Raw genomic sequence first — 26,384 nt, forward strand, 5'->3', positions numbered from 1 at the left:
AGAGAGAGAGAGAGAGAGATACTTATGGTTTAGAAGGGGTGGATGATAGGAAGTTGTTTTCGTTAGGCGGGGAGACTAGGACCCGTGGGCACAGCCTTAAAATTAGAGGGGGTGAGTTTAAAACTGAAATGAGACGACATTTCTTCAGCCAGAGAGTGGTGGGCTTGTGGAATTCATTACCACGGAGTGCAGTGGAGGCCGGGACGTTGGATGCCTTCGAGGCAGAGATCGACAAATTCTTGATCTCACAAGGAATCAAGGGCTATGGGGAGAGTGCAGGAAGTGGAGTTGAAATGCCCATCAGCCATGATTTAAATGTCGGAGTGGACGTGATGGGCCGAATGGCCTTACTTCCACTCCTATGTCTTATGGTCTTATGGACAAAGACAGGACAGGGTGGCACAGATAGAGAAATATAGAAGAAAGGAGCAGCAATAGGCCATTCAGCCCCTTGAGATTGCTCCACTGTTTAATATGATCATGGTTGGTCATGGAGTTCAATTCCCTAAACCCACCCTCCCCCATATCCTTTGATCCCTTTAGATATAACAATCTCCTTGAAAGCTCATAATGCTCTGGCCTCAACCACTTTCCGTAGCAGAGAGTCCCACAGGCTCACAATTTGCTGGATAAAGACATTTCTCCTCATCTCAGTCCTAAATTGTTTACCCCCAATCCTTAAAATATGACCCCTGGCTCCTCCACCGTCAGAAACACCTTTCCTGTACCTGACCTGTCCAGTCCTGCTCAAATGTTATAGGTTTCTGTGAGATTCGCCACATTCATCTGATATCCAGTGAATAACATCCTAACTGACTCAACCTCTCCTCATACATCAGTCCTGCCAGCCCTGGGATAAGCCTCACTGCACTCCTTCTATATCCTTCCTCAGATAAGGAGACCAAAACTGCACACAATACTCCAGATATGGTCCCACCGACACCCTGTCACAATTGCAGCAAGACATCCCTGCTCCTGTACTTTAACCTTCTAGCTACAAAGGTCAAAGTGTAGTTTGTATTCTTCACAGCCTGCTGCCACTGTAATGCTCACTTTCAGTGAGGTCTACAAGAACACTCAGGTCTTGTTGAAAGTTCCCTTCCCTCAATTTACAGATAATTATCTGTTTTTGCAACCAAAGTGGATAATCTCACATTTATCCACATTACACTGCGTCTGCCATGCATTTGCCAACTCACTCAGCTTTTCCATGTCATATTGAAGCATCTCAGCATTCTCCTCACAGCTTCCTTTGTGTCATCTCCAAATTTAGAGACATTACATTGCGTTCCCTCATCTAAACCATAAATATATCTTGGGAATAGCTAGGTTCCTAATACCGATCCCTGAGGAACACCACTAATCACTGCCTCTCATTCAGAAAAAAACCTATTTACTCCTATTGTTTGTTTCCTTTCTGCTAAACAATCTTCCGTCCATCTTGACAATCGCAGTTTGCACAATAATCTTGTCTGAGGCTTTGCCATGTTGTGAATGTCCAAATTAACCACATCCATGGGCTATCCCCAATCAACTCTATTAGTTTAAGCCTCAAAGAATCCCAGGAAATTTCCCAAGCCTGGTTTCCCATTTATAAACCCATGCTAACAGTGTGTCATTCTACACTGTTTTCCCAGCGCTGAGCAAATTAATCCTTGATAATACAATGCTTTCCCGACTCACTGGTCTATAATTCCCCGTTTTACTCAACTTCCCGTTTTAAATAACGGGGTTACATTAGTTACCCTATAGTCTGTTCCAGAGGCTAAAGCATTCCGGAGAACGACCAGCAATGCAACCACTATTTTGGAGACCAATTCCTTAAGTGCTTGAGGATATAGATTATCAGGCCCTGCAGTTTTATTAGCCAACAATCCCACCAATTTCATGGGCGGCTCAGTGGTTAGCACTGCTGCCTCAAAGCGCCAGAGACCCGGGTTTGATTCCACCCTCGGGCGACTGTCTGTGAGGAGTTTGCACATTCTCCCTGTGTCTGCGTGGGTTTCCTCCCACAGTCCAAAGATGTGTGGGTTGGTTATGGGGAGTGCAGGGTTATTGGGGGTTGTGGGGGCGGTGGAGGATGGTGGGACTCTGGATTGGATGCTTTTTGGAGGGTTGGTGTGGACATGATGAGCTGAAAAGCCCTCTTCCACACTGTAGGGGCTATATGAACACCTTTTCTGTAATAATACAGATTAAGTCTTTCTCTCTCTCACTAAACCCAGTGTTCTCTATCATTTCTGGTATATTATTTTTGTCCTCTGTTATGAAGACTGAAGTAAAGTACGAATTTAATATGTCAACCATTTCTTTGGTCCCCACTATGAAGTCCCCAATTTCTGAAATTAGTTTTCAACAACCTTTCACTCCCCCTGGGAAACTTATACAGTCAAGCACTGTGTTCCCCAAAATCTTACTTTGTTTCATCAATCCAGGCTTTCTGCTGGCTTCTGGGCTGTTCCCAAACCTCAGGTCTCTTGTGTTTTACGTGTCAATTTTTAAGCCAATTTTTTTGCATCAAATACTATCTCTAACTTCTCTCGTAATTCATTGTTTGGCCACTGTTCTCTTTGCAGTCTTGCATCAGGCAGGAATAATGTTTAAGGATCACCTATTTGGTCTTTGAATATTTTTCCATTGTCTTTCTAATGTCTATTCTTTCAGTAACAGTAATGAGCAGAGTCAACTCACGCTTCATACTATCGTACTTTTGCTTATTAAGATTCAGGACCCTGGTATTAAGATCCAGGATCGCAGTGAAAGGTGAGGCAGAGAGACAGAGGATGGTTCACAGTTGAAGGTGACGATCTGTTGGTGTATTTACAGAAAGCTGATCTTGCTGTTGCTGCCTTCACCATCACAGCTGAGAGAGAGAAAGTCATCGACTTCTCAAAACCGTTCATGACCCTGGGAATCAGCATCTTGTACAGAATGCACATGGTGAGGTCAAACTTCATTGTTCACAGTTAGAAACACTGGGTATATCGGGGACTGCAAACAACATCGCAGCCTACACTGCATGGCTTTCGGGTATTTACACACACTCCCTAAAACACAGGTAGTACTGTGACACACTCCCTAAACCCAGGCAGTATTTACACACACACCCTAAAACACAGGCGCCATTTACACACACCCTCTAAAACACAGGCAATATTTACACACACACACTAAAGTTGCCAGTACTATTTACCCAACATCATTACAGTCACCAGCACTAGCTACACACCCTTCCTTACAGTCGCCAGTACTTTTTCTACACCCTCCCTACAATTTGCCATACTAGTTACTCACTCTTCCTACAGTCGCCAGTACCATGTATATACACTCCCTACAGTCACCAATAATATTTACACACCCTCACTACTGTTTCCAGTACTATTTACACACCCTCACTACAGTCGCCAGTACTATTCATACACCCTCCCTACAGTTCTCAGTACTATTTACACACCCTCCCTACATTTCTCAGCACTATTTATACAACCTCCCTACAGTTCCCAGTATTATTTACACACCCTCCCTACAGTTCCCAGTACTATTTACACACCCTCCCTACAGTTCTCAGCACTATTTATACACCCTCCCTACAGTTCCCAGTATTATTTACACACCCTCCCTACAGTTCCCAGTACTATTTACACACCCTCCCTACAGTTCTCAGCACTATTTACACACCCACCCACAGTTCTCAGTACTATTTACACACCCTCCCTACAGTTCCCAGTACTATTTACACACCCTCCCTACAGTTCTCAGCACTATTTACACACCCTCCCACAGTTCTCAGCACTATTTACACACCCTCTCTACAGTTCTCAGCACTATTTACACACCCTCCCACAGTTCTCAGTAATATTTACACACCCTCCCTACAGTTCTCAGTACTATTTACACACCCGCCCTACAGTTCCCAGTACTATTTACACCCTCCCTACAGTTCTCAGCACTATTTACCCACCCGCCCACAGTTCTCAGTACTATTTACACACTTTCCCTACAGTTCTCAGCACTATTTACACACCCTCCCACAGTTCTCAGTACTATTTACACACCCTCCCACAGTTCTCCGCACTATTTACACACCCTCCCACAGTTCTCAGCACTATTTACACACCCTCCCTACAGTTCTCAGCACTATTTACACACCCACCCTGGTCACTGTCCTATTTACATGCAGCCTTACAGAGTGGTACAGGATGCCAAGTGTCCTTTAGTACATCACATCTGCCTTGCTCATCAAACATCAACCTACGTTCACCTCTCTACATACTTCGTGATCATCCAAGTTCATGCTAAACATGACGATGCTTTCTCCCTCTCCCACCCTGACAGGCAGCGAGTTCCACATTCCCCACGATCCTCTGGGTGAAAAATGTCTTCCTGTAATGCCCTCTAAACCACCTCCTCCTTATCTTTAAACGACGGTCCGTCTACTAGTGGGATGGTTTTCATCCTCATCCAGTCTGTCGATGTGTCCCTTAACCTAAATTATGCTCCCCGCCATCTCTCCTGCTCTAAGGAAAGCAACCTCATTCTGTCTAATCTCTCTCTATTCCTGGAACTCTCCAGCCCCTAAGGCAACATCCTGGTAAATCTCCCTCTGCTCCCTGTCCCAGTGCTATCCTGTCCCTACTACAATGTGGATTGCAGAACTGCACACAATACTCTTGCTATGCGGCCCACACATTATTTTATACAGTCCCAGCATCACCTTCCTGCTCCTAAACTCCGTGCCTCGGCTAATAAAGGAAAGTATCCCATAATGCCTTCTTCACCACTACTTTACCCACGTGTCCCAATACTTTAAGGGCTCCATGGACGTACACAGTGAGGTCCCTCTGTTGTCGGTGCTTCCCAAGGTCCTACTGCTCCTTGTGTATTCCTGAGCCTTGTTTGTGCTGCCCAAGTACATCACCTCATTCTCATTCAGATTGAATTCCATTTGGCACTGACCAGCCTGTCTATATCCTCCTGTGGGCTACAGGCTATCCTTCTCACTACTTCATCTGTTTTCTGGAACTTACTGATCAAACCTCACGTCTCGATCGTTAGTGCACCCCGTAAACAGCAGGGACCCAGCTGTTAACTCTAGGGTACGCCACACTCCCAGTCTGGAAAGGACACTTTGACCATTACTCTCCATCTCCTGCGGCTAAGCCAAGTTTGGGTCTGGTTTGCCAAATTGCTGTGGCTCCCATGGGCTCATAGTGACTTATTGTGTCTGGCTGAAGCCCATATGGACTAACTCCACTGCACTACCCTTTGTCTACACGTCCAGTTACCTCGTCCAAAGCCTCAACCAAACCTCTCCAACACAATCACAAAGCCGTGCTGACTATCCTTCATTAATCCATGCCTGTCCCAGTGGAGATTAATTCTGTCCCTCAGAATGTTTTCCAATAGTCTTCCTAGCTCCGAGGTTAGACTCAGGGGCCTGTAGTTTCCTGGTTTGTCCCTACTGTCCATTTTGAATAATGGAAGCACATAAGCAGTCCTCTGGGCCTCTGGCACCCCCCCTGTGGCCAGGGAGGATTTGAAATATAATGTCACAGCCCCTACAATGTCCCCCCTTCTTTCCACCAGTAGCCTAGGAACGATCTCCAGAAACCGCTGCTGAAACTCAGCGGGTCTGGCAGTGTCTGTTAACATTTGGAGAGACCAGACTCCAGACCTGCTGAGCTTCCCCACCAGTTCCTGTTTTGGTTTCAGATCGCCAACATGAGGAGAATGTGCATACTCCACACAGGATGTTGCCTGAAGGGATGGGGGTGATATTGAACCCGGGTCCCTGGTGCTGAGAGGCAGCAGTGCTAATCACTGAGCCACCAGTCAGCCTTCTAGTTCCATCCCATTCCCATTCTGTCTGATGATATCCCATTCCCACTCTGTCTTTAATGACACTCTATTCCCACTCTGTTCCTCAACTGGGCCCGTTCTCACTCTCTCTTTAGTTATATTCCATTTCGACTGTCTTTCTAGTTACATCCCATTCCCACTCTCTCTCTAGTTACATCTCATTCCCACTCTCTCTCTTCTGATATCCCATTCCCACTCTCTCTAGTTACATCTCATGCTCACTATCTTTCTAGTTACGTACCATTCCCACTCTCTCTCTAGATACATCCATTCCCACTCTCTCTAGTTACATCTCATTCCCACCATTTCTCTAGTTACATCCCAAATCCACTATCTCTCTAATGACACCCCATTCCCTCTCTAGTTACATCCCATTCCCACTCTCTCTAGTTACATTTCATTCCCACCATCTCTCCAGTTATATCTCATTCCCACTATCTCTCTAGTTACATCCCATTCCCACTCTGTCTAGTTACTTTTCATTCCCACCATCTCTCCAGTAACATCTCATTCCCACTATCTCTCTAGTTACATCCTAAACCTACTATCTCTCTAATGACATCCCAATCCCACTCTCTCTTTAGTTACATCCCATTCCCGCTTTCTCTCCAGTTACATCCCATTCCCATTTTTTCTCTCATGTCCCTTTATCACTCCATCTTTGAACTCATTGATTTACGGAGTGTTTTACAGTTGGATTCTTCCTTATTTTTCTGCGCTGTTACTGTAACTGAGTGATGTTTGCACTTTTATGATTATTTCTCTCCTTGTTACCTTGCATTCCTCTGTCCCTCTCCCCTTTTTACTGTCTCAATCATTGGCCCCTGACCCCATATTTGTTTTATCTTGGCCTCAATTTGACCCTGTTTTCTCTCTCTCTCGCTCTCTCTGTCTGTCTCTGTCACTCTCTTTTCGTCTCTCTCTGTCTCTCTTGCTCTGTTTCCCTCTGCCTGTTTCTCTCTCTCTCTGTCTCTGTCTCGTTCTCTCTCTCTCTGATTCACTCTGTCTGTCTCTCTCTGTCCGTCTCTCTTTCTCTCTGTCTCACTGTCTCTCTCTGTGTCTCTGTCTTTCTCTCTCTGTCTCACTCTGTCTCTCTCTCCAACCAACCCCCATTGCCATCCTAATTCCCTTATTCTCTCCCTCTGCCTCATTCCCTCATGCCCATTTGCTACAATATCATACTCCTCTGTTTCTATCCCCTCACTCTCTACCTATCACCCCTCCTCCCCTGCCCTCTAACCCTCTGCACACCTTCTTTTGTTCCTGTCCCTCACTCTATCTCACCTCTGCTCAACCATATCATTCCCTGACTCCTCCTGTCCCCTTATTGGCCCCCCAACTCTTTTCTCTCCTCTCCCCTCTTAATTGCTCCCTCCCCTCCTCCCTCCCTCTCCCCTGGTCACTCATTCTCTCTTTCCCCCTTCTCTCACCTCCATCTCTCTCCCTCCCCCATCTCTCTCCCTCCCCCATCTCTCTCCCTCCCCCATCTCTCTCCCTCCCCCATCTCTCTCCCACCCCCATCTCTCTCCCACCCCCATCTCTCTCCCACCCCCATCTCTCTCCGACCCCCATCTCTCTCCGACCCCCATCTCTCTCCGACCCCCATCTCTCTCCGACCCCCATCTCTCTCCCTCCCCCATCTCTCTCCGACCCCCATCTCTCTCCCACCCCCATCTCTCTCCTATCCCCATCTCTCTCCCACATCATCTCTCCCCATCTCCCTTTCCCCTCCCTCCCTCTTCTTCTCCATTTTCCTCCTCTCTCTCCCTACCATCTCTTTATCTCTGTCCTCTCTCCTTCTCCCTCCCTTCCCCTCCGTTCACCACCCCTCTCCATCTCCTCTTCTTCAATTCCTGCGGTCTCTGCCTCTGTCCTGTCTCCCTCTCACTCCCTTTCCCTCCTTTCCCCCCTCTCTCTCTCTCCCTCTCGATCTCCATCTCAATCTCTCTCCCCTCTCTCTGTCTCTGTCCTCTATCCTTTCCCTCCCCACTCTGTTTCCCCTCCCCTCCATCTCCCTTCTCTCTCCCTCCCCTCCCCCTCCCTCTCCATCTCTATCCTCGCTACCACCCTCCCTCCCCCTCTGTTCTCCCTCTCCCTGTCCCTCCCTTACCCTCCATTCACCTTGCCTCTCCAACTCCCTCCTCTTCCCGCTCCTCTCTCTGTCTCTGTCCTCTGTCCCTTCCCTCCCTTGCCCCCTACCTCCCCCTCCCTCCCACTTTCCCTCTCCATTTCTATCCTGTCCCCATCCCTCTCCCTCTCACTCTCCATCTCCCTCCCCTCCCTCCCCCTCCGTTACCCCTTTCCTCTCCCTCTCCCTTCTCTCCGCTCCCCCCCCCCACTCCCTTGTTACCCCTATCAGGGTCGCAAGCCTGGCTATTTCTCTTTCTTGGACCCCTTCTCTCCAGCTGTCTGGCTCTTCATGTTACTCGGCTATTTGGCTGTGAGCTGTGTGCTATTCCTTGCTGCCAGGTAAGTGCCTCAGGGTCCTACCCCAGTGACGGGTCCCTTTGCCCCCTTTTACCCCCTCAGACAGTAACATTCCCCGCCTCCAACACACCCCCAAAAACACACGCAGCAAAGGCTGTACTGTTGGTCACACTGCCTGAGATCACTTAGGGTGTGTGTAATCAGAATGAGAAGTGGTATCCCATTGAGACTGGGCATTCAGAACTAGCGAGAAATTTCTGGTGGAGAAGCTGCTGTTCCACCCCAGCCCCAAGTTCTGTTTCTCTCTCCCTTCCCTGCAGAGTGCCGTAGCACCAAAAGGTACAAAACATATATAAGATGCAAGCTCATTGATTGGCAGAACAGGCAAGAAGGGCTGAATGGCCTCCTCTTCATTCAGTGCTCACGTTCACGCTCTCTTTACAGAATATGCTGTAATGATTTCGATGAAGGAGCTATCTCTGAGTATGCAGAAGGCACGAAGCTGGGTGGGAGGGTGAGCTGTGAGGAGATGTCGCAGCGTGATTTGGACAGGCTGAGGGAATGGGCAGACGCAGTATAATGTGGAACAAACACAAGGTTATCCACTCTGAGAGCAAAATCAGGAAGGGAGAAAGGGGCATAATTTGAAGGTGATTGGAGGAAGGTATCGGGGAGATGTCAGGGGCAGGTTCCTCACACAGAGCGCGGTGGGTGTGTGGAATGCGCTGCCGACATTGGTAGTGGAGTCAGATACTTTAGAGATTTTTAAGCGACTCTTGGATAGGCACATGAAGGGTAGTAAAATGTACAGTAGTTTGATCTTAGTAGGATAATAGGTTGGCACACCATCGTGGGCCAAAGGGCCTGTACTGTGCTGGACTGTTCTATGCTCTATGTTATCCGGATGGTGATAGATTGGGAAAGAGGGATGAGCAATGAGATGCAGGTGTCCTGGTCACCAGGCACTGAACGTAAGCATTGCAGGAGCTGGGATCAGTGAGGATCCAGGTTGGCGTTCATAGTGAGAAGTTTCAAGTCCAGGAGCAGGAATGGCTTGCTCCAATTGTACAGGGTGAAAGCGCACCTGGAATATTGTGTGCGGTTTCAATTTCCTTTACCTGAGGAAGGAAGTTCTGGCAATGGAAGGTGAAATAACTCCACACGGACCAGTATCCCACCATAAAGTCACCTTTGTTTACGTGTCCAGAAGATGCCACTTGATCCACCAGAGTCAGCTCTCAGAGTGAGACAGAGCCCCTGACACTCCTAATTGTATCTGTCAGCCAGGGCTCCCTGATTGGATCAGGTTCATAGTCCCAATCAGGGAACTGGCTGACCTCATTGCAGAGGGAGTGGAATAAAGGCTTATGTGCGGTGGGAAGACTGATGTAGAATGTAGAACAATACATCACAGTAACAGGCCCTTCAGCCCACCATGTTTGTACTGACCATGATGCCATTCTACATTAATCCCAAAAACCTGCGGATGGTCCAAATCCCTCTGTTTCCTGCCTGGCACGTGTCGTATTTCTATCGTACTTGCTCCTACCATCTAGAAACTAATGATGATCGTGAACCCGTTGTCAATTGTTGGGGAAAACCCATTTGGTTCACTAACATCCTTTAGGTAAGGAAACTGCCATCCTTACCTGGTCTGGCCTACATGTGACTCCAGACCCGCAGCAATGTGATCAACTCTTTATTGCCCTCTGGGCAATTAGGGATGGGAAACAAATGCTGAATACAGGAAAAAATATTCTCCCCTGGCAGTACATTCCACACTGTCATCCTCTGAGTAAAAAAAATGTACATTGCACGTCTCCTTTAAACATTCCCCTCTCACCTTAAACCTGTGTTGCCCCCCACCCCCAGCCCCTACTTAGTTTTCTATATTCACTCACAAGACATGGGCATTACTGGCCAGACCAGCATTTATTGCCCCTCCCTAGTTGCCCCTTGAGAAGGTGGGGGTGAGCGGCATTCTTGAACAGCTGCAGTCCTCCTGCTGTGGGTTGACCCACAATGCTATTAGGGAGGGAATCCCAGGGTTTTGGCCAGCGACATTGAAGGAACAGAGATATAATTCCAAGTCAGGATGGTGAGTGGCTTATGGTGGAGAACTTACAAGGGGTTGGTGTTCCCATGGATCTACTGCCCTTGTCCTTTGACCTGGAAGTGGCCATGGTTTAGAAAGTGCTGCCTGAGTACATTTCCACCCTGAAAAACAAAACTCTGATCACCCACCCTATCTACACCTCTCATAATTTAATACAATGCTGTCAGGTCGCTCTCCCACTCCCCACCCCAGCCTCTGACATTTCAGTGAAAACTATCCAAGTCTGTCCATCCTCTCCTTGTTGCTAATTCACTTCAATCCAGGGCAACATCCTGGTAAACCCCTTCTGCACCCTCTCCAAATCCTCCATGTCCTTCCTGTGACCAGAAGAGCACACGACTTGCACACCAAATGTGGCTTAATGGAAGTTTAGTACAGCTGCAACTTGACATGCCCACGACCAACGAGGGCAAGCATACCACGTACCTCCTTTACCATCATAGCCACTCATTTTGCCACTTTCAAGAAGCTATGGACTTCTGAAAAACAATTGTTTCAGTTAGACCTCTATTCACTGAAGCTAAGAAGAGCAAGGAGGATTCTCATAGGAATCCGGAAGGACGTGGATGCTACAGAGAGGGTACAGAAAAGGTTTACCAGAGTGTTGCCTGGTATGGGGGATTTTAAGTTAGGAAGAAAGGTTGGATAGACTGGGTTTGGTTTCACTGTAACACAGGAGGTAGAGGGCCAATCTGACAGAAGTTTATAAGATTATGAATGGCCTGCATAGAATGGAAAGTATGAGGCTTTTTCCCCACTGTGGACAGATCAATTACTAGGTGACACGGTTCAAGTTGAGGTGGTGGAGGGGGGGTTATAAGAGATGTGTGGGGCAAGTTTTTTCACATAAAGGGTGGTGAGGGCCTGGAACATGTTGCCAGAGGAGAAGGTAGCAGACAGCAACATTCAAGATGCACCTGGACGAAGACATGAATAGGCAGGGAATGGAGAGATACGGATCCTGTGAGGGAAAACAGTTTGAGTATGGAAGGGCAAAATGTGTCGGCGCAGGCTTAAAGGGCCGAAGGGCCTGTTCTTGTGCTGTATGGTTCTTTTCTCTTTGTAAGCTACAAAATTCTAACAGGGCTGGACAGGGTAAATGCAGGAAGGATGTTCCCATTGACCAGGGAGTCCAGGACCAAGGGTCACAGCCTAAGGATGTAGGGTAGGCCTTTTAGAACTGAGACGAAGAGACATATCTTCGCTCACAGAGTGGGGAATTCTCTGTTACAGAAAGCTGTTGTGGCCAGAACATTGGATATTTTCAAGAAGAAGTTAAGTTTCTGCCTTCGGGCTAAAGGGCACCAGAGGGGAATGGGGAGAAACAGGAACAGGGGATTTAATTGGATGATCAGCCATTGAATGGTGGAGCAGGTTCAAACAGGCTGACTGCAGTTCCTGCTTTCTGTGTTTTCTCAGCCTTTTAAACTGGCATTTTAAATTCTAATTCTGTCTCAGAATCTCTTCCCCCTTCCTGTCGATCCAGTTTCAATCCGTCCTGATGGTTTTTGCAAACCTCTCCGATTAAGTCTTCATCCCATTCCTGTTCAGATAGAAGCCAACCGCCTTTGTACAGTGCCACCTCACATAGAGGCAGTGCCAATGCCACCAGGATATCAAACCCTCCCTCCTGCACCATCTCTCCAGCCACACATTCAACTGCTCTCCCCTGGGTGGCACTGCAATTTCCTCCCAAAATCCTGCTTCCTTTGTCATTGATTGCAATACTGGTTATAACATGGTGGCTCAGCGATTAACACTGCTGCCTGACAGCGCCAGGGACCCAAGTTCGAACCCAGCCTTGGGCCACTGCCTGTGCGGAGTTTGCACATTCTCCCTGTGTCTGTGTGGGTTTCCTTCGGGTGCTCCGGTCTCCTCCCATAGTCCAAAGACGTGCAGACTCAGTGGATTGGCTATGCTATAGTGTTCAGGAATGTGCAGGCTTGGTGGGTTAGCCATGGGAAATGCAGGGTTACAGTGCTGGGGTTGGTGGGATGCTCTTCAGAGGGTCAGTGTAGATTCGATAGGCTGAATGGCCTGCTTCCACACTGTAGGAACCAATGATTCTACAACCTCTCTCTGTTTGCCCTTCCCCCTTCAGAATTCCCTACTGCCACCATAACTCTGGTACCTTGGAGTCAGCTATGTTACCCTCAGTGCCTCTGCCTGACCCTCACAGAGTGACCCTCTCTCCCTCTCACAGCAACCCCCCAACCCTAATGCCCCGAGGCTGATAAACCGTTGGTGAGTGAGATTCCATCATCTACCTGCACAGTTCCTGTCCTCTGTCCGATAGTCACCCAGTTCCCTCTCTGCCTGGGCTTGCTGAAGCTAGGGGGTGACTATATTCTGAAATCCTTGCTTTTACTTGAGGCTCATTCGTACTGAAACATAGACTTGGAAAATTCCTTTCTCAACTTTGCTCTATCGTAAAGAAATGCTGCTTTGGAATTTTGCAAATCTGGATTATCCGTGTGTGCTTTTTAAAGCTGTGCTGAAGGGCTTAAACCCATATCCAGACACAAGACAGACCCATTACAAAGCTTCTCTCCAACATGTCACACTTTAATTAGATTGTAGCAGCTCCCACCCAAACATTCCCCAGACCTCACTGTTTCTGACACACCCCTCCCCTCACTTCGCTGTAGAATCCCTACAATATGGAAACAGGCCATTCAGCCCAACGAGGCTGCAATGACCCTCTGAGGGGCATCCCACCCAGACACAGCCCCATGCCCTAACACACATATCCCATAGCAAACCCATCTGGCCTGCTCAACTCCAGACACTGGGGTGCAATTTGGTACCACCTAGCCTGCACATCTTTGGATTGTGAGAGGAAACCCACATAGACACGGGGAGAATGTGCAAACTCCGCTCAGACAGTCGCCTGAGGCTGGAATCGATCCCAGGTCCCTGGTTCTGCGAGGCTGCAGTGCTAACCACCGAGCCACCGTGCCAACAAATCCCACAGTCTGACTATCTTTGAAACCCCTCCTCTCCTGCTGGTCCTTTTAATTTCATTGCTCCCCCCGCCACCCCCGATCTCCCGAGTCTCACACCGCTGACCCCGTTTCCAAATCTTCCCAAGCATCAGTAGGCTCTCCCTCGGACTGAATTCTGGAGATTTTGAAATAAATTTGAAAAACAGAAGGCTTGATTCAGCTGAGCTAATGAGTTAAAGGTTTTCCCTTGCAGTTCAAAGCCCTCACAATATAGGCAAGCTTTCATTAACGCCCCGGGGTGCCTTGCAGAGCAATGATAATGAGTCCAGAGAAAGGGGGCAGAACCTTCAAGTACAAACCAGGACTTCTGTGGGTGACATAAAGGGGAGTGGGAATCAACCCAAACCCCCCCACTTCCCAACTCGCTGTACTTGCTACCTCCAGCCTCTCAGTGTAAGAAAGCTGTTGAGGCTGAGGGTCAGTTAGAATTGGCAAAGTTGATGATCCCTGCACCGGTGGAATCGGGGGAGAGGGTTGTCCAGGGATGGGTGAAGGCTTGCCATTGTTTGCATGATGGGATAGGTCTGTTGGGGCTGAATGACCTCCTCCAGCTAATGCATTCCTCTGCATTCCTACATGCATGTTGACAACATGCAAGGAAGCCTTTTTCTTAAAATTCATTCATTTGTGAGATGTGGGTGCCTCTATCTGGGTCCAGCGTTTATTGTCCGTCCCTAGTTGCCCCTTAAGAAGGTTGTGGTGAGCTGCCTTCTTGAACCGCTGCATTTCTCCTGCTGTGGGTTGACCCACAATGCCATTAGGGAGGGAATTCCAGGATTTTAACCCAGCAACAGTGAAGGAACGGTGATATATTTCCAGGCCTTGGATGAGAACTTAGAGGTGGTGGCATTCTGCTCGTGTCCTTGTAGCTGGAAGTGGTCGTGTGTATGGAAGGATCTGTCTGAGGATATTTGGTGAATTTCTGCAGTGCATCTTGCAGATGGTACACACTGCTGCTACTGAGTGTCGGTGGCGGGGAGAGTGGGATGTTTGTGGATGTGGGGCCAATCAAGCGGGAGCTGCTTTGTCCTGGATGGTGTCAAGCTTCCTGAGTGTTGTTGGGGGCTGCAACATCCAGGCGAGTGGGGAGTATTCCATCACACTCCTGACTTGTGCCTTGTAGATGGTGGGACAGGATTTGTGGAGTCAGGAGGGTGTTAGTTGATGCAGGATTCCCAGCTTCTGGCCTGATCTTGTACCACTGTGTTTATGTGGTGAGTCCAGTTGAGTTTCTGGTCAATGATAGCCCCCAGGATGTTGATAGTGGGGATTCAGTGATGGTAACACCATTGAATGTCAAGGGCCGGTGGTTAGATTGTCTCTTATTGGTGATGGTCATAGCCTGGCATTTGTGTGGAGCGAATGTCACTTGTCACTTGCCACTTGTCAGCCCAAGCCTGGATGTTGTCCAGGCGTAGTTGTATTTGTTTTGCGAGGCCATTCGGGCAGTCACCTTGCCTCCTCTCCTTTCCCTTGGCAGGATGAGCCCTTATGAGTGGTATAACCCCCACCCGTGCCTGAGAGAACGGGTAGACATCTTGGAGAACCAGTACACACTTGGAAACAGCCTCTGGTTCCCGGTTGGAGGTTTCATGCAGCAAGGCTCGGAGATTATGCCTCGTGCGCTTTCTACACGCTGTGTCAGTGGAGTCTGGTGAGTCGGGCGGGGAGTGGGCGGGGTTTGGAGAGGGGGAGCATCTATCCATTGGGGAAAGGCATGAGGCAAGGAACAACAACAACATCGAATAACCTTTCATTGTCAATCACCTACCTCATTCCATCTCCCATTCTGACCATGAGAAAGGATGGCAGCTTCAGGGGTGAACTGTCTCCAGGGTCATATGGTCACTGGCAGGAACGTGGGTGACTTCCAATCATTTCTCCCATGCAATTCCCTCTGACTTTGCACATTACTGGGATCCTCAGACGGGAGTCATTTGTGGTTAATTCGGGAAGTAGTTACGATATTTGTGTATTTCTTGTTTCATATCCTTGCAGTAATTTCATGTGGGACTGTTTTATTCATTCATGGGACATGGGCATTGCTAGCTGGGCGCAGAATCTCTTTACAGTCCCTAGTTGCCCCTTTTGAGAAGGTGGCGGGGATCTACCTTCTTGAACTGCTGCATTCCTCCTGCTGTGGGTTGACCCACAATGCCCTTGGGGGGGTACGATTTCCAGCATTTTGACCCAGTGACAGTGAAGGAACAGCGATACCTTTCCAAGTCAGGATGGTGAGTGACTTATGGAGGGGAACCCGCAGCCGGTGGTGTTCCCATGTATCTGCTGCCCTTGTCCTTCAAGATGGAAATGGTCTTAGGTTTGGAAGGTGCTGCCTGAGGGCATTTCTACCCTGGGAAAAAAGTCCCTGACCATCCACCCGATCCATGCTCTCCATAATTTTGTATACTTCTATCAGGTTGCTCCTCAACCTCTGGTGTCCCAGCAAAAACAATTCAAGTTTGTCCAACCTTGTGATGAAGCAGCTGAAGATAGTTGGGCCTAGGACACTATGCTGAGGAACTCCCACAGAGAGATGTCCTGGAGCTGAGATGACTGACCTCCAACAACCATGACCATCTTCCGACGTGCCAACAATGACTCTAACCAGCAGAAAGTTTGCCCCCAATACCCATTGATACCAGTTTTGCCAGGGCTCCTTGATGCTATACAGCCTTGATATTGAGGACTGTCACTCTCACCTCACCTCTGAAATTCAGGTCTTTTGTCCATGTTTGAACCAAGGCTGTAATGCGGTCAGGAGCTGAGTGGTCCTGGTGGAGCCCAAACTGATCAATAGGTTTGAAAGGTTCGATGGGAAACGTGGGTGAACAGGGAGCTTCCATCCATCATTCCAGCTTGGGGCATTCTGTTGGGTTCTGTTGGTGTCTTCTTTCTGTCCAGCATTAACCAACTGTGACCTGAATTGTGTGCCTGACAATTAGGTGGGCCTTTACGTTGATCATCATCTCCTCGTACACAGCCAACCTTGCTGCTTTCCTGACTGTGCAGAGGATGGAAGTCCCAATTGAATCTGCCGATGACCTCGCTGACCAAACCAACATTGAGTATGGTACCATTCAAGGAGGATCCACAATGACATTTTTCCAGGTACGGTGCTGGAGCACATGATAATCCATTCAGATCAGACGGCGGGTTCGGGTGAAGCAGTCTGAGAAGATCCATCAGGTCAGGCAGAGCATGGATTTGATCACAGGGCCACTTCCCTAAATTCAGGTGCCCATTCCCCCATTGCCCTGGCAATGAAATGGATGAGCATGAACCAAGATTAAAGATGTTACAGATCAGGCCAGACCTCCGCCCCTGAAAATATTTTAAGAAAGACCCTAACTGTTTCTTATTTTAAAGGTGGATGTGAAGCGCAGTGTCCCAGATGCAATGTGAATGGTGAAATTACTCGGCCTTAAGCAAAACACAATTTTATATAAACACTGTTGTTAAAATACAACAAAAGAAAGAGGAATTTAGAGTAACCTAACCCTTAACTTAACCGAATATTAGGCACAGTAACTATTACTAATTAACTGTCCTAATATACTAACATCTCATAAACACATCCCTTGGCAAAAAGGCAAATTCAGGAAAACGGATTGGTCTCACAGGTAACCCAGCAGCGGGGAGAAATCCCAGCTCTAACCAAGAGAGGGAAAAGATAGCTTCTATTTCTTCAAGGCTCCAGCAACCTCCGCCCTGATAAGGCTCCAACTGCAACCTCTTAAAGGTCAATCTAAAAACTAAAAACAAAACTAGAACCCCTGGTTCTGAGAGAGCTGGCCACACCCAGCCAGGCTGCCTCTATTGTTCTGACTTTAAATTAAAAACCCCAAGGCCTCACAAGCCTGTTTACGTTAGCTGGCTTTTCAAGTAGACAGCACTGGACCTCTATCTTAAAACGTGCCTTGACAGGGGGAACAAGCCAGTAAGATTGGCAGGGAGATCAATGTTCAAGGCTACACTGGAGAGATTGTAGGGCACTTTTGGGGCGGCATGGTGGCTCAGTGGTTAGCACTGCAGCCTCACAGCAGCAGGGACCTGGGTTCAATTCCAGCCTCAGGCGACTGTCTGTGTGGAGCTTGACCATCCCACAGTCCAAAGATGTGCAGGCTAGGTGGATTGGCCATGCTAAATTGCAATAGTGTTCAGGGGTGTGTGGGTTATAGGGGGATGGGTCTGGGTGGGATGCTTCAAGGGGAGGTGTGGACTTGTTGGGCTGATGGGCCTGTTTCCACACTGTCGGGAATCTAATCTAATCTTGAAAAAAAAACTCCTGTGTACCCCATGGGCATTGCTGGCTGGCTGGCATTTATTGCCGACCCCTAGGAGCCCTTTTGAGGGGGTAGTAATGAGCCACACTCTTTGCTGATACTTTACAGGAGACACCAGAGAATCAACCTCATTGCCGTGGGGCCTGAAACTACTTGCAGGCCCAAGAAGGCAGGTCTCCTTCTCTGAAGGACATTTGTAAACCAGATGGGTTTTTCCAGTTTTAAGCATTCATCAATAATTCTTAATTTAGATTTTTCTTAAATTCAAATTCCGCTACCCTCCACGACAGGATTTGAACTTAGGTTCCCAAAACATTGAGTGAATTTTTAAAAAAATTACTTATTCATTTGTGGAATGTAGGTGTTGCAGGCTGGGCCCAGCATTTATTGTCTTATCCCTAATTGCCCCTTGAGAAGGTGGTGGTGAGCTGCGTTCTTGACCTGCTGCAGTCCATGTGCTGTCGGTGGGCCCAAGCTGCCCCTTAGAAGGGGACTTCCAGGATTTTGGCCCAGCGACATCGACAGAATGGCGATATATTTCCAAGTCAGGATGGTGGGTGGCTCAGAGGGGAACTTGCAGGGGGCTGGTGTTCCCATGTATCTGCTGCCCCTTGTCCTTCTAGATGGAAGTGGTCGTGGGTTTGGAAGGTGCTGTTTGAGGATCTTTGGTGAATTTCTGCCGTGCATCTTGTAGATGGTACACACTGCTGCTGCTGTGCATCTGTGGGGGAGGGAGTGGATGCTGTGGATATAGTGTCAATCTAATATCTGCATTAATAGTCGAGCAATAATATCAGTGGGGCATCACCTCCTTAAGTTAGTAACATCCCTGCCTCTGAGCAATCCCTGGAGAGATCAGACTTATTTAGATCTTAAGGGATGTGTGTGTGTGTCTTCCTTGAGTGCATTACAATGGATCTGGAGTCACCAGTATGGGAGCAGATTTCCTTCCTGGGGCTATTTCTTTATCACTACAAACCAAATCTTGATTAACATTGTATCCCACATTAATTTTCTTCCATTGAATTAACTCCAGTGCCCCAGGCTCCCAGTGCCCTGTAACCCCAGTGCCCCAGGCTCCCAAAGCCCTGTAACCCCAGTGCCCCAGGCTCCCAGTGCCCTGTAACCCCAGTGCCCCAGGCTCCCAGTACTCTGTAACACCAGTGCCCCAGGCTCCCAGTACCCTGTAACCCCAGTGCCCCAAGCTCCCACTGCCCCAGGCTCCCAGTGCCCTGTAACCCCAGTGCCCCAGGAGCCCAGTGCCCTGTATCCCCAGTGCCCCAGGCTCCCAGTGCCCTGTAACCCCAGTGCCCCAGGTTCCCAGTACCCTGTAACACCAGTGCCCCAGGCTCCCAGTACCCTGTAACCCCAGTGCCCCAAGCTCCCACTGGCCCAGGCTCCCAGTACCCTGTAACCCCAGTGCCCCAAGCTCCCACTGCCCCAGGCTCCCAGTGCCCTGTAACCCCAGTGCCCCAGGCTCCCAAAGCCCTGTAACCCCAGTGCCCCAGGCTCCCAGTGCCCTCTAACCCCAGTGCCCCAGGCTCCCAGTGCCCTGTAACCCCAGTGCCCCAAGCTCCCACTGCCCCAGGCTCCCAGTGCCCTGTAACCCCAGTGCCCCAGGCTCCCAGTGCCCTGTAACCCCAGTGCCCCAAGCTCCCACTGCCCCAGGCTCCCAGTGCCCTGTAACCCCAGTGCCCCAGGCTCCCAGTACTCTGTAACACCAGTGCCCCAGGCTCCCAGTACCCTGTAACCCCAGTGCCCCAAGCTCCCACTGCCCCAGGCTCCCAGTGCCCTGTAACCCCAGTGCCCCAGGAGCCCAGTGCCCTGTATCCCCAGTGCCCCAGGCTCCCAGTGCCCTGTAACCCCAGTGCCCCAGGTTCCCAGTACCCTGTAACACCAGTGCCCCAGGCTCCCAGTACCCTGTAACCCCAGTGCCCCAAGCTCCCACTGGCCCAGGCTCCCAGTACCCTGTAACCCCAGTGCCCCAAGCTCCCACTGCCCCAGGCTCCCAGTGCCCTGTAACCCCAGTGCCCCAGGCTCCCAAAGCCCTGTAACCCCAGTGCCCCAGGCTCCCAGTGCCCTCTAACCCCAGTGCCCCAGGCTCCCAGTGCCCTGTAACCGCAGTGCCCCAAGCTCCCACTGCCCCAGGCTCCCAGTGCCCTGTAACCCCAGTGCCCCAGGCTCCCAGTACTCTGTAACACCAGTGCCCCAGGCTCCCAGTACCCTGTAACCCCAGTGCCCCAAGCTCCCACTGCCCCAGGCTCCCAGTGCCCTGTAACCCCAGTGCCCCAGGAGCCCAGTGCCCTGTATCCCCAGTGCCCCAGGCTCCCAGTGCCCTGTAACCCCAGTGCCCCAGGTTCCCAGTACCCTGTAACACCAGTGCCCCAGGCTCCCAGTACCCTGTAACCCCAGTGCCCCAAGCTCCCACTGGCCCAGGCTCCCAGTACCCTGTAACCCCAGTGCCCCAAGCTCCCACTGCCCCAGGCTCCCAGTGCCCTGTAACCCCAGTGCCCCAGGCTCCCAAAGCCCTGTAACCCCAGTGCCCCAGGCTTCCAGTGCCCTCTAACCCCAGTGCCCCAGGCTCCCAGTGCCCTGTAACCGCAGTGCCCCAAGCTCCCACTGCCCCAGGCTCCCAGTGCCCTGTAACCCCAGTGCCCCAGGCTCCCAGTACTCTGTAACACCAGTGCCCCAGGCTCCCAGTGCCCTGTAACCCCAGTGCCCCAGGAGCCCAGTGCCCTGTATCCCCAGTGCTCCAGACTCCGAGTGCCCTGTAACCCCAGCGCCCCAAGCTCCCACTGCCCCAGGCTCCCAGTGCCCTGTAGTCACAGTGCCCCAGGCTCCCAGTGCCCTGTAACCCCAGTACCCCAGGCACCCAGTGCCCTGTATCCCCAGTGCCCCAGGCTCCTTGTGCCCTGTAACCCCAGTGTCCCAAGCTCCCACTGCCCCAGGCTCCCAGTGCCCTGTAGTCACAGTGCCCCAGCCTCCCAGTGCCCTGTAACCGCAGTGCCCCAGGCTCCCATTGCCCTGTAACCGCAGTGCCCCAGGCTCCCAGTACCCTGTAACTCCAGTGCCCCAAGCTCCCACTGCCCCAGGCTCCCAGTGCCCTGTAGTCACAGTGCCCCAGGCTCCCAGTGCCCTGTAACCCCAGTGCCCTGTATCCCCAGTGCCCCAGGCTCCCAGTGCCCTGTAATCCCAGTGCCCCAGGCTCCTAGTGCCCTGTAACCCCAGTGCCCCAGGCTCCCAGTGCCCTGTAACCCCAGTGCCCCAGGCTCCCAGTGCCCTGTAACCCCAGTGCCCCAGGTTCCCAGTACGCTGTAACCTCAGTGCCCCAAGCTCCCACTGCCCCAGGCTCCCAGTACCTTGTAACCCCAGTGCCCCAAGCTCCCACTGCCCCAGGCTCCCAGTGCCCTGTAACACCAGTGCCCCAGGCTCCCAGTACCCTGTAACCCCAGTGCCCCAAGCTCCCACTGCCCCAGGCTCCTAGTGCCCTGTAACCCCAGTGCCCCAGGTTCCCAGTACCCTGTAACACCAGTGCCCCAGGCTCCCAGTACCCTGTAACCCCAGTGCCCCAAGCTCCCACTGGCCCAGGTCCCAGTGCCCTGTAACCCCAGTGCCCCAGGCTCCCAGTGCCCTGTAACCCCAGTGCCCCAGGCTCCCAGTGCCCTCTAACCCCAGTGCCCCAGGCTCCCAGTGCCGTGTAACCCCAGTGCCCCAAGCTCCCACTGCCCCAGGCTCCCAGTGCCCTGTAACCCCAGTGCCCCAGGCTCCCAGTACCCTGTAACCCCAGTGCCCCAAGCTCCCACTGCCCCAGGCTCCCAGTGCCCTGTAACCCCAGTGCCCCAGGAGCCCAGTGCCCTGTATCCCCAGTACACCAGGCTCCCAGTGCCCTGTAACCCCAGTGTCCCAAGCTCCCACTGCCCTAGGCTCCCCGTGCCCTGTAGTCACAGTGCCCCAGGCTCCCATTGCCCTGTAACCACAGTGCCCAGGCTCCCAGCGCGCTGTAACCCCAGTGCCCGAGGCTCCCACTGCCCCAGGCTCCCAGTGCCCTGTAACCCCAGTGCTCCAGACTCCGAGTACCCTGTAACCCCAGCGCCCCAAGCTCCCACTGCCCCAGGCTCCCAGTGCCCTGTAGTCACAGTGCCCCAGGCTCCCAGTGCCCTGTAACCCCAGTACCCCAGGCACCCAGTGCCCTGTATCCCCAGTGCCCCAGGCTCCCAGTGCCCTGTAACCTCAGTGTCCCAAGCTCCCACTGCCCCAGGCTCCCAGTGCCCTGTAGTCACAGTGCCCCAGCCTCCCAGTGCCCTGTAACCGCAGTGCCCCAGGCTCCCATTGCCCTGTAACCGCAGTGCCCCAGGCTCCCAGTACCCTGTAACTCCAGTGCCCCAAGCTCCCACTGCCCCAGGCTCCCAGTGCCCTGTAGTCACAGTGCCCCAGGCTCCCAGTGCCCTGTAACCCCAGTGCCCTGTATCCCCAGTGCCCCAGGCTCCCAGTGCCCTGTAACCCCAGTGCCACAGAATTCCCACAGATTTCAAACGATGCCCTGTCCAGCAACATAAAAATTATGTTAACACCACAGCCAGTCTCCAGTATTCTCTCGTGCAGTGAGGTTAGTATAAACGAAGAGTTCAGGATAGCATGTGGGATATCTGTTACCATAACAAAGGAATTAATTGTCACACAGAGTGACAGAAGGAGAACCACTTTAAATGTAACAGTGATACAATTTCTGGAATGTGTTAGGAGGACAGCGGTCTGGAGAAAGCCCCAGAAGAAACAATTTGCTCAGATTCGAAGTGCAAAGTTGGATATAGGGGCAGCCAGATGGTGAAGCAGAGGACATCATTATATATTTTGTGTGAGAGATTCAAGAGTGACTCACGAGGGATTGAAAAATGTAGTATTCAATGGGATGAGAAATGAATTAGCTGCAACAGACCAGCCTGAAGGGGCGCTAGTGAGAGCTTCACAAAGTATTTGGTGCAAGGGAAAATCATGGACTATCATTCAGAGCTGAAGGCACCACTTCTGTTACAAAGGAAGGAGACCAACAAATCAACCATCGTGCCCACAAACACTGGGTGTGAAGGGCAATGAATGTCTGGGGCACTGGGACAGCAGAACACTGGGAGCCTGGGCATTGGGTTTGCAGGGCACTGGGGGCCTGGGCACTGGGATTGCAGAACACTGGGAGCCTGGGCACTGGGATTACAGGGCTTTGGGAGCCTGGGGCACTGGGGTTATAGGGCACTGGGAGCCTGGGGCAGTGGGGTTACAGGGCTTTGGGAGCCTGGGGCACTGGGGTTACAGTGCACTGGGAGCCTGGGGCACTGGGGTTATAGGGCACTGGGAGCCTGGGGCAGTGGGATTACAGGGCTTTGGGAGCCTGGGACACTGGGGTTACAGGGCACAGGGAGCCTGGGGCAGTGGGATTACAGGACACTAAGAGCCTGGGGCACTGGGATTACAGGCCTTTGGGAGCCTGGGGCACTGGAGTTACAGGGCACTTGGAGCCTGGGGCAGTGGGATTACAGGGCTTTGGGAGCCTGGGACACTGGGGTTACAGGGCTTTGGGAGCTTGGGGTACTGGGGTTACAGGGCACTGGGAGCCTGGGGCACTGTGACTACAGGGCACTGGGAGCCTGGGGCAGTGGGATCTTGGGGCGCTGGGGTTACAGGGTACTGGGAGTCTGGAGCACTGGGATTACAGGGCTTTGGGAGCCTGGGGCACTGGAGTTACAGGGCACTGGGAGCCTGGGGCAGTGGGATTACAGGCCTTTGGGAGCCTGGGACACTGGGGTTACAGGGCACTGGGAGCCTGGGGCAGTGGGATTACAGGACACTGAGAGCCTGGGGCACTGGGATTACAGGGCTTTGGGAGCCTGGGGCACTGGGATTACAGGGCTTTGGGAGCCTGGGGCACTGGGATTACAGGACTTTGGGAGCCTGGGGCACTGGGGTTACAGGGCACTGGGAGCTTGGGGCACTGGGATTACAGGGTTTTGGGAGCCTGGGGCACTGGGGTTACAGGGCACTGGGAGCCTGGGGCACTGGGGTTACAGGGCACTGGGAGCCTGGGGCAGTGGGATTACAGGACACTGAGAGCCTGGGGCACTGGGATTACAGGGCACTGGGAGCCTGGGGCACTGGAGTTACAGGGCTCTGGGAGCCTGGGGCAGTGGGATTACAGGGCTTTGGGAGCCTGGGACACTGGGGTTACAGGGCTTTGGGAGCCTGGGGCACTGGGATTACAGGACACTGAGAGCCTGGGGCACTGGGATTACAGGCCTTTGGGAGCCTGGGACACTGGGATTACAGGGCTTTGGGAGCCTGGGGCACTGGGATTACAGAGCTTTGGGAGCCTGGGGCACTGGGGTTACAGGGCACTGGGACCTTGGGGCACTGGGATTACAGGGCTTTGGGAGCCTGGGGCACTGGAGTTACAGGGCACTGGGAGCCTGGGGCACTGGGGTTACAGGGCACTGGGAGCCTGGGGCAGTGGGATTACAGGACACTGAGAGCCTGGGGCACTGGGATTACAGGGCTTTGGGAGCCTGGGGCACTGGGATTACAGAGTTTTGGGAGCCTGGGGCACTGGGGCTACAGGGCAATGGGAGCTTGGGGCACTGGGATTACAGGTCTTTGGGAGCCTGGGGCACTGGGGTTACAGGGCACTGGGAGCCTGGGGCACTGGGATTACAGGTCTTTGGGAGCCTGGGGCACTGGGGTTACAGGGCACTGGGAGCCTGGGGCAGTGGGATTACAGGGCTTTGGGAGCCTGGGGCACTGGGGTTACAGGGCACTGGGAGCCTGGGGCAGTGGGATTACAGGACACTGAAAGCCTGGGGCACTGGGAATACAGGGCTTTGGGAGCCTGGGGCACTGGGATTACAGACCTTTGGGAGCCTGGGGCACTGGGGTTACAGGGCACTGGGAGCTTGGGGCACTGGGATTACAGGGCTTTGGGAGCCTGGGGCACTGGGGTTACAGGGCACTGGGAGCCTGGGGCAGTGGGATTACAGGACACTGAGAGCCTGGGGCACTGGGAATACAGGTCTTTGGGAGCCTGGGGCACTGGGAATACAGAACTTTGGGAGCCTGGGGCACTGGGGTTACAGGGTTTTGGGAGCCTGGGGCACTGGGGTTACAGGGCACTGGGAGCCTGGGGCAGTGGGATTACAGGGCTTTGGGAGCCTGGGGCACTGGGAATACAGGTCTTTGGGAGCCTGGGGCACTGGGAATACAGAACTTTGGGAGCCTGGGGCACTGGGGTTACAGGGTTTTGGGAGCCTGGGGCACTGGGGTTACAGGGCACTGGGAGCCTGGGGCAGTGGGATTACAGGGCTTTGGGAGCCTGGGGCACTGGGGTTACAGGGGACTGGGAGCCGGGGGCACTGGGATTACAGGCCTTTGGGAGCCTGGGGCACTGGGGTTACAGGGCACTGGGAGCTTGGGGCAGTGGAATTACAGGGCTTTGGGAGCCTGGGGCACTGGGGTTACAGGGCACTGGGAGCCTGGGGCACTGGGATTACAGGACACTGGGAGCCTGGGGCACTGGGATTACAGGGCTTTGGGAGCCTGGGGCACTGGGGTTACAGGGCACTGGGAGCCTGGGGCACTGGGATTACAGGCCTTTGAGAGCCTGGGGCACTGGGATTACAGGGCTCTGGGAGCCTGGGGCACTGGGGTTACAGGGCACTGGGAGCATGGTGCACTGGGGTTACAGGGCACTGGGAGCAGGGGGCACTGGGGTTGCAGAACACTGAGAGCCTGGGCATTGGGTTTGCAGGGCACTGGGAGCCTGGGGCACTGGACTTGCAGGGCTTTGACAGCCTGGGGCACTGGAATTGCAGGACACTGGGAGCCTGGGGCACTGGGATTGCAGAGCACCGAGAGCCTGGGGCACTGGGGTTACAGGTGACTGGGAGCCTGGGACACTGGGATTGCTGAATACTGAACGCCTGTGGCACCGGGAGCCTGGGGTACTGAGTGCCTGGGGCACTGGGATTGCAGGACGCTGGGAGCCTGGGCACTGGGATTGCAGAATACTGAACGCCTGTGGCACCGGGAGCCTGGGGTACTGACAGCCTGGGGCACTGGGATTGCAGGGTATTGGAAGCCTGGGCACTGGTATTACAGAGCACTGGGAGCCTGGGCCACTCGGATTGCAGGGTATTGGAAGCCTGGGACACTGGAATTGCAGGGCAATGGGACCCTGGGCCACTTGAATTGCAGGGCAATGGGAGCCTGTGACACTGGGATTGCAGGGTACTGACAGCCTGGGGCACTGGGATTGCAGGGTACTTACAGCCTGGGGCACTGGGATTGCAGGGTCCTAACAGTCTGGGGCACTGGGATTACAGGGCAATGGGAGCCTGGAGCACTGGGACTGCAGGGCACTGGGAGCCTGTGGCACTGGAATTGCAAGGCACTGGGAGCCTTGGGCACTGGGAGCCTGGGGCATTGGGAACCTGGAGCACTGGGAATCTGGGGCACTGGGGTTACAGGGGACTGGGAAACTGGGGAACTGGGACTGCAGGGCACTGGGATTACAGGGGACTGGGAATTTAGGGCACTGGGACTGCAGGGCACTGGGAACCTGGGGCAGTGGGAGCCTGGTGCAGTTGGTGCCTGATGCAGTGGCTGCCTGGGGCACTGGGAACCTGGCACACTCGGACTGCAGGGCAATTGAAC

The 26,384-nt window shown here is 52.4% G+C and overlaps 1 protein-coding gene across 4 annotated transcripts in view; it reads left to right on the plus strand.

Annotated features, from left to right (window-relative positions):
* grik5 (glutamate receptor, ionotropic, kainate 5) overlaps positions 1 to 26,384 on the plus strand; it is a 156,173-nt gene that overhangs the window by 114,270 nt on the left and 15,519 nt on the right. For all 4 annotated transcript variants that reach the window (XM_059641314.1, XM_059641315.1, XM_059641316.1 and 1 more), the window contains exons 13-16: positions 2,827 to 2,940; positions 8,219 to 8,328; positions 14,888 to 15,061; positions 16,353 to 16,518. In XM_059641314.1, coding sequence (XP_059497297.1) covers positions 2,827 to 2,940; positions 8,219 to 8,328; positions 14,888 to 15,061; positions 16,353 to 16,518 — 564 coding nt within the window. The remainder of the gene's footprint in view (positions 1 to 2,826; positions 2,941 to 8,218; positions 8,329 to 14,887; positions 15,062 to 16,352; positions 16,519 to 26,384) is intronic.

Source organism: Stegostoma tigrinum, chromosome 41 (assembly GCF_030684315.1).
Source record: "Stegostoma tigrinum isolate sSteTig4 chromosome 41, sSteTig4.hap1, whole genome shotgun sequence".
NCBI classification, from domain to species: domain Eukaryota; kingdom Metazoa; phylum Chordata; class Chondrichthyes; order Orectolobiformes; family Stegostomatidae; genus Stegostoma; species Stegostoma tigrinum.